This window comes from Chaetura pelagica, unplaced genomic scaffold, assembly GCF_000747805.2.
Source record: "Chaetura pelagica isolate M959 unplaced genomic scaffold, ChaPel_1.0 scaffold56, whole genome shotgun sequence".
Lineage (NCBI taxonomy): Eukaryota > Metazoa > Chordata > Aves > Apodiformes > Apodidae > Chaetura > Chaetura pelagica.
Window position 1 is genome coordinate 434,953 of NW_009953792.1, and position 17,737 is coordinate 452,689.

At 46.6% G+C, this 17,737-nt stretch overlaps 1 protein-coding gene across 1 annotated transcript in view; it reads right to left on the bottom strand.

The window, feature by feature from the left end:
* The window catches only part of MYO7A (myosin VIIA), a 70,983-nt gene extending 68,054 nt beyond the window's left edge, over positions 1-2,929 (bottom strand). The window contains exon 1 of the mRNA XM_010001059.1: positions 2,912-2,929. Within this exon, the coding sequence (XP_009999361.1) occupies positions 2,912-2,929 (18 nt within the window). The remainder of the gene's footprint in view (positions 1-2,911) is intronic.
* Positions 2,930-17,737: the final 14,808 nt, after the last annotated feature.

The following is a 17,737-nucleotide window of genomic DNA, read 5'->3' on the forward strand; positions in this document are numbered from 1 at the left end:
ATTTTTTAAAAAAAAATCTCTACTTTTGAATAGGTGTAAAAGGACCCAGCCCCACATGTTCTGTTACCACAGAGCTGCAGTGAGAAAGGCACTCTGCTCTCCCCAAGGTAAACTGATCCTGTGCTACCCCAGCTCCTGCTTTGCCTGCCCTGATGCACAAAGCTCTTGTCACCTCCTAATGCTCTTTCTAGACATATTCAAGTTCAGTTCTTAATACTGGCAAAAAACCCACAACAAAACAACAAATCGTATGGGATGGGCTAAGCTGGTAAGCTCAGAAAGGTCTGGGGGGGGTGTCAAAAAACAACTTCACTTGTTAAGAGTGCCAACCTATTTCCTTCCCTTACTGTAATCAATTTGATGTAAAATCCATGGATGTCAATTACATCCCTTCCATTCATGCAACTCCCATCAGATCAGCCCAAAAAGCAGCAGATAAATTGGGGATTTCAGGGCAGATCAGGGTGGTTCATGCATTTACCAGCTCAGGTGGACTGGCTTGTAAGTTGCATAACGTGCCTGATGCCCGGACTGCTGCTGTTTGTTTTCCAACACACAAGACAACAGTGGAGCAGTGAGAACACCACTGGTCACTTTACAGTATCAACATGGCCCAACTCTTCCTCAGAACCTCAGAAATTAAGATCACTGCCAACCAAACAGCAGTGCAAGAGGAGGAGACACCACGATGGGTGCACACACGGATCAACCCAATTCATGAGGAGCAGCTTTAGGAGGAGCTTCCAAAGGCAAAGGGCAAGAAGGCTGCGCCACAGGGGAGATGCAGTGCTTGGGGGGGGACACAAAGACCCAGGAGGAGCTGGCACAAGGAGTATGAGGATCTCACCCAGCAAAGGGGGCTGAAAAATCAGAGCTGGGGACCCCCTGTCTTACCGCTAAAGTGGTCGTGGGCTTCAGCGCCTGGTTGACGTTGCGGAGCAGTGTCCATTTGCCCTGGTCTTTCTCCTGATCTTCCACCACCTCAGGGCATGGCTGCACAAAAACAACTTTCTTCTTCTTCAGCATCTCCAAAACCTTGCAGTGGTGTTTGTCCCTCACTCTGCTTTCTACATGGATCCAACCATGAATGCCAGGAAGCTGCGGCTTGTTTGCTTTAGACCTCCAGGGTGACCATGCCTGCTGCTTGCAGGACAACACCTGACCTGATTCACCAGAAGGCTCTTGGTAAAGGTCTTCTCTTAGCAGCAATATTTCCACTCCCCAGCCATGGGTCTCCAGCTAACACCCTTGCTCCACACACCTGGTGCTGCAGGAGTCTCAAAGCCAACTCAACAACTTTGCTTCTCTTCAATTCTTCAACTCACTCCAGTAAAGGGGGATATTTCAGAGACCTGAAGGACTCTGCAACCACCCAGTTTGGAGAAACAGCTGCAGGATTAACAGGAAACCTCTTCATTTCCCCAGGAATTCTCTCTGTTACCTTCCTTTCTTCTCACAGCTTGAGGGCTTTCAGCACAGAACAGACCCAGGTGCTAATTCATCCCCAAATGCAGCCAGTCCCCATGTAACACATGGCATTTAATTAACCTAATACCTTTACATACCAAATTAACCAAAGCAGAGTGGGAACTCAAAACCAGAGGCCATCTGCATTTTCTTTAAACTGATCACCTTGAGTAGATCCATAGCAACTGAATTTTAAATAATTGAGTGGAAGGTGTTCAGAGCAGCATGGCCTCTGTTCCTATAGGTGAGAGCAGCACCCATGCTGTGGGTGAAAATCAAAAGCAGCTTGGCCAACAGGTCAAGGGAGGGGATTGTCCCACTCTACTCAGCTCTGGTGAGACTCTCCCTGCAGGGCTGGGTCCAGTTCTGGGGTGCCCAACACCAGAAGGGCATGGAGATGTTGGAGAGAGTCCAGAGGAGGCCTCAAAGATGATCAGAAGGCTGGAGCAGCTCTGCTCTGCAGACAGGCTGGGAGAGTTGGGGTGCTCAGCCTGGAGAAGAGAAGGCTCCAGGGAGACCTTAGAGCAGCTTCCAGTGCCTGAAGGGGCTCCAGGAAAGCTGGGGAGCAGCTTTTGACACAGGCATGAAGTGATAGGATGAGAGGGAGTGCTTTTAAGCTGAAAGAGGGGAGATTTAGATTAGATCTTACAAGAGAAATTCTTTGCTGTGAGGGTGGTGAGACCCTGGCCCAGGCTGCCCAGAGAAGCTGTGGCTGGCCCATCCCTGCAAGGGGTCATTGGAGCAACCTGGTCTAGTGGGAGGTGTCCCTATCCATGGCAGAGGGTTGAAAGTAGATGATCTTTCAGATCCAATCCAAGCCACTGTACAATTCTGTGAGGATGATGGAGATAACAACGTTGCATTGACTCTATACCCAGCTGCTAGATAGACCCCACTTCTGCAGTATCTTCTTCTATGTAGGGAGGACTGTTCCTGAAAGGACTAATCAGGACTGCTGGCCCAACCAGAAGAGCACAAGACATTTTACAAGCATCTCAGATTTGCTTGTTGTAGTCCTATCTTAGACACATTTGAGATTTCTCATTTTCATCTAGGAAAAGTTTTTCTGCTCATTTAGAGACCTTAAGGCCACTCTAACTGGGCCCCAGTCTCTTCCATGGAAATCTTGAATCTAATGTGCCACCATTTATGCAGACCAGAGAAATGCATGTCTAGATGATGCAGTAGCTGCTAAGCTTTCTATGCTACTCTCATTCATCACTATTTTAATCCAAAACCCAACTGAAACCTTGACTCCATGGGGTTTTGAATCCATTTGACCACAGTGCTGAGAACATATTCTTGGTGGAAAGTTATCTGGAGGAGCTAAGAATTTATAGCTCCCTGGAGCCTTCTCTTCTCCAGGTTGAACACAACTTTCCCAGTCTGTCTCCAGAGCAGAGCTGCTCCAGCCTCCTGATGATCTTCATGGCCTCCTCTGGACTTGCTCCAACAGCTCCATGTCTTCCTTCTGCTGGAGACCACAGAGCTGGACCCAACACTCAGGAGGGTCTCACCAGAGCCAAGTAGAAGGGGAGAATCACCTCCCTGGACCTTCTGGACATGCCTTTTGATTTTTATCTACAGCCCAGGTGCTGCTCTCACCTATAGGAACAGAGGCCATGCTGCTTGGAACACTTTCCTCTTTTTGGAGCTGCACAGGTGATTTACAGAAGAGGTTGAGTCTCATGGCAAAGAAGGCAGATTAGAAGTTAATAAATTGGATGTCTACAGTCCACTAAAGGAGCAACCAAATGTGTACATGAGATGCAATAGGGAGAAGGAGACACAGGTCAAATGCAGCAACCTCATTTGCTCCACCTCCAGCATGACCTGAACACACCGTGTGGCAAATAACTGCATTTTGGCTCCCCTAGGGAGTACAAGACCCACGTCCAGTGAAATCTAATCATCAATGTGAGGATGCACAGGGAAGGAAGGACAGAATAAATGTATATTAAGGGTTCTACAGGGTGGGATATTTGGATCTGAGCTGGGTCCTACAGACACTCAGCAGCACCCCTTCCCTCCCTGCCATGCCACAGTAACTGCAGCAGTGTGGGGGCAGCAGATCTGAGAAAGAGCAACCAATGTGTTCATCTCCCTTTGCACTGGAGCAGACACTGTGATCATTGCTCAGCTATGCCCTGAGCTGTATTTCTGAGGCTGTGCAGCTTAGTGTAAACTAAGGAGCAGAGGAGCAGAATGATTTGCCTGAGGTTATCCTTGGAGCAAAGAAGGAATGGAAGCCCAGAGGGCTGGACCCCATCCCTGCAGTCCTGTTACATGTGGTTTGTTTTTTTATCCAGGTGCTGGGGCTGCTGAAGGTCTGTAATTCCACATCTTTCCATTCTCTATCTTTTGCATTGCTGCTCTCCTCATTTGCAGGGTTGTCTGAACAGCCCCAGGACACTGCTTCCTGGGAACAGGGAATCCCATCCCTCCAAGGGGATGTCCAGGCTTGGAAAGCAGCCTCCCTGCTGTATGCATCAAAGGGGCAGAGCAACAGCATGAAGCCTCCTATCAGCATGTTCTTTCTAAGGGAATCATAGAATCATTAAAGTTGGAAGGGACCTCAAAGATCATCCAGTTCCAACCCCCCTGCCATGGGCAGGGAACCACTAGATCAGGTTGCACAAAACCTCATCCAACCTGGCCTTAAAAACCTCCAGGGATGAGGCATCAACAACCTCCCTGGGCAACCCACCCCAGCCTCTCAGCACCCTGAGAGTGAAGAATTTCTTCCTAATATCTGACCTAAATCTCCCCTCAGTTTCAAACCATCACCCCTTGTCTTATCATTATCTTCTCTGATGAAAACTCCTCCCCAGCTTTCCTGGAGCCCCTTCAGGCACTGGAAGCTGCTCTCAGGTCTCCCTGGAGCCTTCTCTTCTCCAAGCTGAACACCCCAACTCTCAGCCTGTCAACTTGCTGTGCCTTCTGTGAGAGACAAATGAACACAGGACAATGAGGGGAGGGACATGGGGGAGGAAAACAAACCTTTAGCTGCCTGGCAGCCTGTCAGCAATGCCATCCGGTTTAGATTACAGCTCCCCAGGGTAACATTAGACTCTCCACTGCAGAGATGGAAGCATGAGCCTGAAGAGCCATGCTGGGCCCTGATCCAATGATTTACTACACCCCTGCAGCAGCAGGCACAGCTGAGATCCAGGTCCTTCCCTGACACACTTTGTGCACACGCATCGTAAGGAGCAAATGCTCATCCTCAGGAACTGGTGTGACCCAGGCAATAGGTTTATACTGCTGCTGAGACCTATTAAGTGCTGCCTTGCTGGTGTGGACCTCACTGCTGGAGAACAAAGGAAAATGCCACCTGTAGGAAGCACCCTCACAGCAGGTGAATCACCTAAATTAATGAAAGCTTGGCTTTATGGGCTGAGAGAGCTGGGGGTGTTCAGCCTGGAGAAGAGAAGGTCCCAGGGAGACTTTAGAGCACCTTCCAGTGCCTGAAGGGGCTCCAGGAAAACTGGGGAGGGGCTTTTCACAAGGGCATGGAGTGATAGGACAAGGGGGAATGGATTCAAGCTGTAAAAGGGGAGATTGAGATTAGATCTTAAAAGAGAAATTCTTCCTTATGAGGGTGGTGAGACACTGGCCCAGGTTGCCCAAGGAAGTTTTGGCTACCCTCTCTCTGGAAGTGTTTGGGGCCAGGTCAGATGGGGCTTGGAGCAACCTGGTCCAGTGGGAGGTGTCCCTGCCCATACAGGGGATTGGAAGTAAATGATCTTTAAGGTCTCTTCCATCCCAAACCAGGCTGTGATTCTATGATTATTTTTTTTTGCCCCATCCTGGTTTTCAGACCTGAAGAAAACAAGACCCAAAGACATTGCCATGGCTGAGAAACTGTTCCTGAAGCAGATATTTTGCAGCAATCACTGACAAGCTGAAATATTCAGTGAAACAGGTTAGGTGGGACTCAACTAAGACAGTGCATGTGTCCACCCCTGAGCAAGGCATCCAAATATTTGCTAGATGATCATTGTTTGTCCTTTCCAACTGAAATATTCTTTTTTCTTTTCTTTTCTTTTCTTTTCTTTTCTTTTCTTTTCTTTTCTTTTCTTTTCTTTTCTTTTCTTTTCTTTTCTTTTCTTTTCTATTATTTTCTTTTCTTTTCTTTTCTTTTCTTTTCTTTTCTTTTCTTTTCTTTTCTTTTCTTTTCTTTTCTTTTCTTTTCTTTTCTTTTCTTTTCTTTTCTTTTCTTTTCTTTTCTTTCTTTCTTTTCTTTTCTTTTCTTTTCTTTCTTTCTTTTCTTTTCTTTTCTTTTCTTTCTTTCTTTTCTTTTCTTTTCTTTTCTTTCTTTCTTTTCTTTTCTTTTCTTTTCTTTTCTTTTCTTTTCTTTTCTTTTCTTTTCTTTTCTTTCTTTCTTTTCTTTTCTTTTCTTTTCTTTTCTTTTCTTTTCTTTTCTTTTCTTTTCTTTTCTTTTCTTTTCTTTTCTTTTCTTTTCTTTTCTTTTCTTTTCTTTTCTTTTCTTTTCTTTTCTTTTCTTTTCTTTTCTTTTCTTTTCTTTTCTTTTCTTTTCTTTTCTTTTCTTTTCTTTTCTTTTCTTTTCTTTTCTTTTCTTTTCTTTTCTTTTCTTTTCTTTTCTTTTCTTTTCTTTTCTTTTCTTTTCTTTTCTTTTCTTTTCTTTTCTTTTCTATTCTGTCCTGTCCTGTCCTGTCCTATTTTATATTCAGGGGGAAGAAAGAGGCACTTCTATGGTCACGTCTGCCTAAGGCAGGTAATTAAACTAGGTCAGATGATACTGACCTAAAGGAGTGCATGTAGGGGACAGTTTGGATGTAGAAGTCTACAGTACAGGAGCCCCAAACCAGCTAAGGTGGCTCCTACCCCTGGCATGGAGGCTGCAAGGCCCTGAGGGCTGATATTCAGGTGAATTGCTGAAGGATATGGAAAATCACTGGTTATCAGAGGCTGCCTGTGGGTTCAGGTCAGCAGTGCTCCAGTGATTGATTCTTGCAGCACTACACTTAACCCTTCTAAATTAGGGAAGATGACACCTTGCAGAATGGCTGTTGATGCACCAAGTGGTCCAGATGTGATCTGTGGGCCAGACTTCTGGCAACTGATATAAGAGGACTTGTTTATGCTGCTTTTTGTTTGTTTGTTTGTTTTTCATGAAACAGGCACAATTACCTACCCCTCTGATTCAATTCAGTTCCTGATGACACAGGTGTACCCTGCTCAGCTTAATGGAGCTTCTCCTGGGTCCTCAGCAGTGCAAGCCAGGGGAGAATGAGTACTTCTCCTCTTCATTCTTTACACTCATCTCTAGCCATGCAGTTGCTACCAGTATCAAGAAAAAGTGGGAAAGGAAGAAAAAGCTGGAACTTCTTAATAATAACATGTACTGCAAGAAACACACATGCTGCTAATCAGTGACCCTAATAATCAGAGAATCACAGAATCCTAGGGGTTGGAAGGGACCTGGAAAGCTCCCCCAGCCCAACCCCCCTGCCAGAGCAGGGGCACCCAGAGCACATCACACAGGAACGTGGCCAGGGGGGTTGGAATGTCTCCAGAGAAGGAGACTCCACAGCCTCTCTGGGCAGCCTGGCCCAGGGCTCTGTCACTCTCACAGCAAAGAAGTTCTTCCTGAGATTCACATGGAACCTCCTGTGCTCCAGTTTGCACTCACTGCCCCTTGTCCTGTCACTGGACATCACTGCACAAAGCCTGGCTCCCTCCTCCTGACACTGCCCTGAACGTGTTTGGAACCAGGGATGAGGTGGCCCCTCAGTCTCCTCTTCTCCAAGCCCAACAGACCCAGCTCCCTCAGCCTTTCCTCAGCAGGGAGATGTTCCCCTCCCTCCAGCATCTCTGTGGCTCTGCCCTGGGCTCTCTCAAGCAGTTCCCTGTCCTTCCTGAACTGAGGGGCCCAGAACTGGACACAACATTCCAGATGTGGCCTCACCAAGGCAGAACAGAGGGGAAGGAGAACCTCCCTTGACCTACTAACCACCCTCTTTCTAATGCACCCCAGGCCATTGGCCTTCTTGACCACAAGGGCACTTTGCTGGTCATGGTCATCCTCCTGCCCACCAGGACTTGTTCCATAAATAGACAAGCTTCTCTTCCCAGTTCCTCCTAGCCCCTCGGGCACCAGCTGTCAGCCAAGGTAACATCCTGCACACAAAGGCTTCTGAAGCACAGGCAGGGATGCAAGAGGAACTGTTAAATAATTCAATAATCAATGCACAGCTCACACATTCTGTAACTTTGATACTGACAGGCAGGGAAAAACAACCCACAAACGTGGCACCCACCCCAACATTTCCCATGTATTGCTGAGGGACAGTCAAAGACCTGGGAGCAAAAATGATGGATTTAATCAGGTGTGCAAGGGCAGAATCCAGCGTGGTGCAAGGAGGCTGATCTCTGACCTCATCCCAGGCTTTTGGCAAGGAGCTTGTTGTTGACTGGGACCTCCCAGCTCAGGATTTTGCGTTAAGCATGGAGACAAACAGGGAGATAGAGGATTTAATCCGTGGCTCCTACAGCATTATGGTCACGGGTGAAGCGGAGAATCCGACGATCCGTTCACGTTCCAAGCATATTAGGCTGGTCTTGGCCAGCACCCACCCAAACACTGCCAGAGCACCACGGAGCAGGTCCCATACACACACACACAAAAGCTGATGGCCACTGCTTGGGATGTGATTAACAAAAATATCTGCTAAGACTCAGAAGTGGGACGGGAAATGAAGACTGAGCCTTCGAGCCCCCTGGCTTGGCTTCTGTGCTGAATGGGAAGAAGCCCAAAGGAAGGCAGCTGAGCAATGGTGAGATGTATCCAGTCTGGAAAACTGGAAAGGGAAAAATTAAAGCAGAGGGGAAGTGATTTAAGATGGAAGCATGTAATTCAGTACTGTTAGACCAAGAGGTACTCCTTTGGGTCCTGGGAGTGGAGGGGTTGCACTGGTACCACACTGGGAACGCTCAGATTCACTCTTAAATCTGTCTCAACAGGCACCCAATTGCCCAGACAGCACCTAAGAGCTCCCTAGTTTGTAAGAGGAAGCACAATGGAAACTGCTCACCCTTAGCAACCCAGAAACAAAGACCTGAGCAGCCTGATGGAGTTTAAGATGTCCCTCCTCACTGCAGGGGGGTTGGACTAGATGAGCTTTAAGGGCTCCTTCCAACTCAAACTATTCTGATTCTGTCATTTTGGGCATCTTCCTTTAAATGCTTATTGTTCTGCATGTCAAGCTTTAGGAAGATATGATTAAAGGAATGTCATCTCCTTCTCTGGGCACAATTTTGGAAGGATGCTGGTTCCAGCAGGTCTCTGGACAACCCAGCTCAGCTTCATGCTCCCATCCTTGGTTTTGATTTGATCCCACAGTGAACCAGCACAGGGAGGCCACCCAGCAGCAACATTTTCATGTGTTTTTGCAAAGTGTTTTGCTGGTTTAGCCCCTAAACTGGCTCATCAGACAAGCAGCAAAGCCCCAGGGAAGGAGTGGGGAGAGCAGGAGGAACGTGCAGCTGAGGAGATCATAGAACCATAGAATCATTAAGGTTGGAAGGGACTTTCAAGACCTTCCAGTTCCAACCCCCCTGACATGAGCAGGGAACCACTAGATCAGGTGGCACAAAACCACATCCAACCTGGCCTTAAAAACCTCCAGGGATGGGGCATCAACAGATGCTGGTGTCTGCTGTGACATCACCAAGCAGCACTGATGGTGGCTCTGGATGAGCTCTCACCCCCAGGTGAAGGCAGAGAGCTGCTTGTTTTGATTCATGAAAGAAGCATCCCAGGTGATGCACATGAGAGCTGCAGAGCTCTGGGAAAGGTTGGAGATAATCAGGTATTTCCATCCAACACTTTTCTGCCCCTGAGGCATGGAGCCTTTTTTGGGATCACAACGATTCACAGCAAGGACAGGGTGTGAATTCCAATGGGCAGTGCTGATAAAGGGGGGAAATAAATCAATTTTTCAAGAGATGAAACACAGAAATGTAAATTGGAAGGGATGTTTTTCATGCTGGCTCAGCAAGGCTGTCCAAAGAAGCCTAAAAGCAACCAGATGAATTAAATTGTTTTACCTGATTTTATTCCTGAGGAAAAAAAGCAGGATTCTTGCACCATCTGAGATAAAAATCTCTTTTACTTTTCATCTGCATTTTGTCAAATTCTCTTTCAGAGTTCCAGCTGATGGAGGCAGCTTCATCTTTTGTGCTCTGGGAAGATCCTTTCTCCTTCATTTCTTTACTTTAGGCTCCATCTTCCCTCCTCCCTGCTTTTTCATGACCTCTCTGAGCCCTAGTCTGCAGTTTGTTCCTGTGTACCAAAGAGATGTGGGACAACTGCAACCTGCACAGCTACCCCTGCATGATCAGAAGTGTTGACATAGTGCAAAGAAATGCTTAATCCTAGTAAGAAAGTATTATTTTCCTATAGAGGAGCAATTTATACCCATGTAAATACCATTTTCCCAGCAGAAAGATGCCTGTGCATTAGCCAAATTGGTATGGATATGTCTAGACAAGCCCTGTCATTTGAAATATCATGTGTCATCTTGGGAAATATTGAATGAAAGGAGAGTAATGCTGTTTTTCCTTGGCTGCCCCACTGGATCTGAGCAGCTTTGCCCTTCTTACACACTGCTCATCCAGTGAGGGGTGTCTTGGTCACTGAGGAGTGTGAGGGGGGCCTGGAGGAAGGGTGGTTTGCAGCTCTGTCAAGAGGGTCTTGAGGGAGTTTGGGATGTTTTCACCAGAGAAGACAGTGATAGGACAAGGAATAATGGTTTTAAACTGAGAGAGGGGAGATTTAGGTCAGATACTAGGAAGAAATTCTTCACTGTGAGGGTGGTGAGGAGCTGGGATGGGTTGCCCAGGGAGGTTCTTGATGCCCCATCCCTGGAGGTTTTTAAGGCCAGGTTGGATGAGGTTTTGTGCCACCTGGTCTAGTGGTTCAATGCTCATGGCAGGGGGGTTGGAACTGGATGATCTTTAAGGTCCTTTCCAACCTTAATGATTCCATGATATGGCTGCTAAAGAGAGAAGGACTCTGCTCCAGAGACAGGTTTGAAAAGTCAGATCCTGAGAGGAATGAATAGCAGGAGAAAGCATAATGGAACAAAAAGAAACAAGCCAAAACAAAACCATGCTGGCAATGCTTGGGAGGCAATCCCAATCCCAATCCCAATCCCAAACATCTCAATCCCACTTTTTCTTCCTTGGGCACCAGCCACAGAGATGCAGAGATGGTGCCACGGGAGGAAGGTCCTTCCAAAGGTAGAAAAGATACTCCCAAATGTCAAAAAAATCTCAAGAACATGAAGCACCTGGACTTTTTTGTTGTCAGGAAATGAATAACAGAAAGAAATCTACAAGTATTTGAATAATGGTTTTAAACTGAGAGAGGGGAGATTTAGGTCAGATACTAGGAAGAAATTCTTCACTGTGAGGGTGGTGAGGAGCTGGGATGGGTTGCCCAGGGAGGTTCTTGATGCCCCATCCCTGGAGGTTTTTAAGGCCAGGTTGGATGAGGTTTTGTGCCACCTGGTCTAGTGGTTCAATGCTCATGGCAGGGGGGTTGGAACTGGATGATCTTTAAGGTCCTTTCCAACCTTAATGATTCCATGATATGGCTGCTAAAGAGAGAAGGACTCTGCTCCAGAGACAGGTTTGAAAAGTCAGATCCTGAGAGGAATGAATAGCAGGAGAAAGCATAATGGAACAAAAAGAAACAAGCCAAAACAAAACCATGCTGGCAATGCTTGGGAGGCAATCCCAATCCCAATCCCAATCCCAAACATCTCAATCCCACTTTTTCTTCCTTGGGCACCAGCCACAGAGATGCAGAGATGGTGCCACGGGAGGAAGGTCCTTCCAAAGGTAGAAAAGATACTCCCAAATGTCAAAAAAATCTCAAGAACATGAAGCACCTGGACTTTTTTGTTGTCAGGAAATGAATAACAGAAAGAAATCTACAAGTATTTGTTAAAATCCAGCAAAATGATCCATATTTCATTGCTTGCTTCATAGGTTTGAAGACTCCAGGGCTGGCTCCATGCAGGACCCCCCTTGACATGGAAAGCTAGATCAGAGTGGTAATTACAGCCACTTGCCTGGATTCTTCAAGCCCCTCAGCCTACTGTGTTTGGAGAACTTCCCAAATTGCTGGTGGTGGGTTCTTCTGAGAGAGAAGGTGGATGGACCAGCTGCAGATCTTTGCTGTGGCCTCCCAGCAGCAAAATACCAGCCCCATCTGCTGTAACTCTTTGGAACTACCAAGTGCATCAGGACATGATGATTTCTCCATGGATTTTGACTCAACTTTCATGCTAATTGTACCCTAAGCAGAATGAGGAATGAAGGCCTGTGCATTTTAATCCCAAATTTTACACCATCACAGGTGAGCTGTGGAAGGTGTGAAGTTCCAGGAGGCTCTAGAAGAAAGTAAGGACCCCTGAGACAAACAATGTTAATTAAGGGTCTGAAGGAACCAGCTGACAAGTCCAGCTGGACAAGCCCTAACCTAGAGGTTGCAAATAGAGGAAGAAAATGGAGTTTTTAGGTTGGCATGAGATGATGAAGGGACAATCATCACTCTTTGAGCACTGGAACAAGCTCCCCAGGGCAGTGGTGACAGCACCAAGGCTGCCTGAGTTCCAGAAGCCTTTGGATGATGCTTTGAAGCACATGGTGTGATTCTTGGGGTGCCCTACACAGGGACAGGAGTTGGACTGGATGATCCTGATGGGTCCCTTCCAGCTCAGCAGATTGATTCTATGATTCTTCAAGTAGCAGTTGTAATTGGCAGGCCCAAGACAGCCTTGTTGGATCAGATGTGCCCTGTGAATGCCTCCCAGCTGTGAGCTCAGGACAGTTATAAAGCTGGTTTAAAGCTTCTTGGGCAATTACTGAAGAGATTTGTCTTTCAGAGAGCAATCAGAACCCAGACCCTGAACATCAGCCCTTTATGAACACACAAACCTGCTTCAAAATCAAGTCCCAAAAATTAATCATCTGCCATTAAAAACAAAAGCAGGAGCCACAGCTTGGAAAAGGAAGTTGGACCTTTTTCTTACATGAAATTATCAAGGAATGGGAGCTGGTAAAATTACCAGTGGGATTAGACTTTCATATGATGTCCTGAACTCTAATACCTAGAAGAATAAAGCCATGAAAGAAATCAGCTCTGCATGCTTTGGGGACAGCAACCAATCCCTACATTTTTGAACCTTCTTGTTTTCCTCATGTGTATTTTATGACATGGACAGTCCATCCTGCACATACTGCACAGTCTGCCTGGGGGGATGTGGCCTCCAAATCAATTTTGGCTCATATTTGATCTACTTTACAATGAAAAGGGGTTACATTACAAATGAATATTGTTAAATGTTACTCCTGGAACCAAACTTTTGGGTTCCTTGTGGGTTTGCAAGGTGCCAAGCATGGCAGAGATCCTGGTCCAGGTTGGTGCTCATGTGAAAAGAGAAAGGGGAATTAACAAAGCAAATTCTAGCAGTGATGAATGCTCACCAATTTTATTCTTGTTTTGAGAAACTCAGCTGACACACAGCCTGGATTTTGAGACTGCAAGAATATTATCATATCATATATTAATTAGGTATATGTTTCTGTAAGGAATGGACTGTCAGCATGGATATATGGCTAATGCCCCCACTGCATTTTGCTGGATGCAAATCCTGTTTAATTTCCAGCCTCTGCTTAATGAGGAAGGGCTGCCTGTCTGCCTTGCACTGAATCTAGCAATTTTATGGGGTTAAAGGGCAGTAAAATGCCTTTAGAAAGTGATTTGCAGATCATGAAAATGCAGTGGGTGACCTTAAGAGTTATTTGCCAGCAAGGGTGCAAGGCAATCAAAGGTCTGGCTAGGTGGTAGGAGATGCCCATAAATTGTTCACGTTGCCTTCACACTGGCTGCACAAAAGGTTTCAGAGCTGTTGTGTGCAAATCACTGGCAAGACTCTGCCCCAGACAGGTGGGGTTTTTTTCCCCCAGTTTTGAAAACAAGCAGCATTTGGGTCTTTCTTCTTCAGCTTGCAAAATCAGCCAAGCTTTTTTTCTCCTGGGTTCTGCTGAAGTGACTCTGGGGTAAGGACAGAGGGCACCTGCTTACAGAATCACAGAGCCATAGGATAGTTTTGGTTGGAAAAAGACCTTTAAGATCATCAAGTCCAACTGCTTCTTGGGGAAAGACTTGAGAGGGGGCAATACTTTCAGCATGTAAGTGGAATTGCTTCAGGCAGGACAGGAAAATGGGTGTGTGAGGCTGAGGTGCACCAAAGGACCATCTAGGGTAGCATCCTATCTTCACCTATCTGGATGCCTAGGGCAGGGTGGGCAACTTTGTAAAGATGCTTCTTTAAAATACTCTTCCAGTCCAAAAATAAGGGGCAACTAACCCCAGCCAGTAGGGACTAGGTTCAGCAAAAAGCAATGGAGGTGGATGGGACACCTGGATAAGAACAACAGACAAGTTCTTGGAAGAGAGATGAATTAGGGACTACTAACCAAGTAAATCACATCATGTTTGGGGGATCCATGATCTAAATGCTCACAGGTGAAGGCCAGGAAATGAACTGAAGGACACAAAAACACCGTGAGGAAATTACACTATATGCTATTGACCAACAGACTGGATGCAGAATGTCAGATGGGACAGACCTGGCTCTGACCAGATATGGTCACTTTATGTTCTCAACACACTGTAGCTGTCTTCAGGATTTTACACTAATTTCTGTTCAGGAATGGAAGTCTCATCATTTATAGCTGGTGAAGTTTTCTCCTTTCACAAAATTGCCTAATGGAGGATGAAATCCTTGTCAACTTTTAGGACTGACCTTTCCCCAGAGCAGGAAAGCAGCTCATTCCTCTGCCAATGTCACCTCCCTTGTGCAGAGACCAACATGGGTGATTTGGGAAGGAGAGGAAGACTGATCCATCTCATCACCTCATCATTGTTGCAAAACTCAGATCCACATAGATGTGGTCAACAGAGAAAAGACAAAATCCCTTCAATTATCATAGAATCATAGAATGGTTTGTATTGGAAGGGACTGTGAAGATCATCTAGTTCCAACCCCCTACCATGGGCAGGGACACCTCCCACTAGACCAGGTCACTCCAAGCCCCACCCAACCTGCCCTTCAACACTTCCAGGGATGGGGGATTCTTGTTAGAATTCTGTCTTCAAAATAATCCTTTAATTCCACTAAAATGATTTTATTTATTAACCAGCTGATGACATGTCAGCAGACATGAGACAGAAATGAGAGTTTTCAATTTGCACTGTTGAAAAGGTCTGTTATTGCTTTCTTTTCCCTGGGGCCTGTCAGATCCTCTCAGCTTCTTGAACCTGATTGCAGAAAGCCAGAGCTAAGTTGCATTTGGGTTTGGTTTGTTGAGGTTTTTTTCTGTCAAGGAAAGCAGCTGTCAGATCTTCCTTGTGCCAGCAAATGATGCTGGGGCTTGAAAAAGGAATGAATTTTACACCAGAATCCCAGAATCCTAGGGGTTGGAAGGGACCTGGAAAGCTCCCCCAGCCCAACCCCCCTGCCAGAGCAGGGGCACCCAGAGCACATCACACAGGAACGTGGCCAGGGGGGTTGGAATGTCTCCAGAGAAGGAGACTCCACAGCCTCTCTGGGCAGCCTGGCCCAGGGCTCTGGCACTCTCACAGCAAAGAAGTTCTTCCTGAGATTCACGTGGAACCTCCTGTGCTCCAGTTTGCACCCATTGCCTCTCATCCTATCACAGGGCAGAAGTGAAAAGAGCTTGTCCCTGTCTTCTTGGTGCCCTCCTGTATTTATAGACATTAATTAGATCCCCTCTCAGTCTTCCCTTCTCCAGACTAAACAGCCCCAGGTCTCTCAGCCTTTCCTCATAAGGCAGGTGTCCCAGTCCCTTAATCAGCCACATCTTTCACCAATGCACAGCAGGGTCATCCCACAGATGTTCCTGTGGCCCCAAATTCATGAAACATTGAGGGCATCTTTTTTAATGCCTTCCTGCTGCAGGCTTCCCATTTTGCAAGAGGAATATGATGAAGAGGAAGGTCTTCTCAAGCAGGGAGAGCTGCCTGCCTGTTGCACAGGCTTTTGCACCAGGAGCAGGTTAAAAGTGTGGTCCCACACTGGAGTAGATGTTGCACCACAAACACTTCTCACAGCAGCCATGTTGGCTTCAATGTCCTGCCTTCTGCCCAAATCCCTCCAGCTGTCACTCCCCACCTCTCATCTGTGAGCTGGTCTGAGTGAAAATACCAGTGTAGGCAAAAAATAGTAAAGGGTTTTTTTAAGTATTTGTAATGATTTAGGTGAAATGATGGACAACATGGTCCAGCTGACAGCTGCATCCCCTGGGAGGGACTGGACACAGGGAGGTGGGTGTGCAGGGCTGGGGATGGGTGGGATGGGAGATCCTTTGCTCTGCTGTGTTTGCATAGTTGGGATGAAGATGCTTCCTCCTGCTACAAACAGGAGTCAGGGACTCAACAACTGGAGTGAAGACCAAGGGAAATCACCCCTTGTATTGCTCCCTAGCAGCAGGATAAGATGTGGAATGAAAAAAACAGGAATGCAGGGTTTCTGACCTCCCACTCCGAGTCTCACTCTTGCAACGGGGTTGCTACAAGATCAGCAGCCCTCAGCTCCACCAGCTGGTGCACAATGCCCATCTGAGGGTCAAGATTCATTACAGGCTTTTTTCTCTACAGACACAGCAAGACTACCTCAGAGTCAGGTTAGAGAATCACAGAATCATTTAGGTTGGAAAAGATCCTCAAGGTCATTGAGTCCAACCATTCCCCCAGCCTTGCCAAGGCCACCACTAACCCATGTCCCTCAGCACCACATCTACACGGTTTTTAAATCCCTCCAGGGGTGGTGATGCCACCACTTTGCTGGGCAGCCTGTCCCAGGGCCTGGTAACCTTTTCAGTAAAGGATTTTTTCCCAAAATACAGCCTAAATCTCCCCTGGCACAACTTGAGGCCAGATAAGTTGGAGGGCTTAAGAGAAAGGGGCTGAAATTTCTCTCTTCTTACTCCAACTTCTCACAGCCTCAAGATGTGCCAGGTCTCAGCAAGTTAAAGTCCATCTTTAAAGGCTCTGGTAGACATGGAGAAGTTACCATCAAGAAGACAAGATGTCAGCTGCTGTGCAAGAGTTATCACCAAAGATGCAGATTTTTCCTGGGGAAACCTAAGTTTCCAAGATGGATTCCAGGTAAATTTTGCTGTTGGATGCTTTGAAGTTTCTCAAACCCTAAGAAGAATGTTCCATTGCCTGGGTATTTTGCTACTGCATCTTGAAGAAGCAAAATGAATCTCACTCACACATCTAACAATCCTCACTCCAAGCTTCCTCTGTCTTGAGATCAAACAGATTTAGGCTTCAGTGCATGTATTTTGGGAAAAGAGCTCCTGGGGGGGCTTGTGTAAGCTATTGCAAAGCAGGAGGGGGGTGTTTCTGACAAGCTCTGGGAGAGGCAGGATATCTCCACACCAGGGCTGAGATGGCTCACTCTACCTTCAGTTTGACATCCTGCAATTTAGAGTCTGCAGCCACAGCACTGCAAGAACATCCCCCCAGCCTGCAGCTTCATTTTCTGCCCCCACCTACCCCAGCACTTTCATCGTCCCATAAATTTGATGGAGAGGGTTTGATGCAGAGAGCTGTTAAAATGCCAAATGTCTCAGCAACTAATGAACAGCTCCCAAGGATTCACGTTTCAATCTATATGCAAATGTGCCCTTTGCTTGGCTTGGGCTGGACTTTTCATTCCTGTATTCCAGCTATCCAGGGAAGCCTCAGACTCATAGATCAGACAGATACAAGGCATAAATGGGAGAAGACTTAAATTATTCAGTGTTTGTGAGGGAGAGAATGCAAAGAGTGGACTTCCACTTTGCTTTTTCCAATGGCATGATTACAGATCAGCCCTGAGAAGACCTCATATAATGCTGGTTTTCTCCCTCACCCCTTCCTCCTTGCTAACAATTTATACAGCACCATGAATCACTTAGCAGAGCTGAATGCATAGTATTCAAATTACCCCAAGCAGTGCATGTCAGCTCCAGGTGAAAGTGATGCTCACAGAGCCCAGCTGGGACACTGAAAGATTTCAACCTCTGGTCTTTGCTATTCTCACTTCCACCAAGAGAAAACATCTCCTGGAGCATCAAACGAAGCCTCTGCAAATGCCTGTGGTCACAAAATCTATTCCTGCTCATTAATGAACTGCACAAATCCCTTTCACCCACAGGG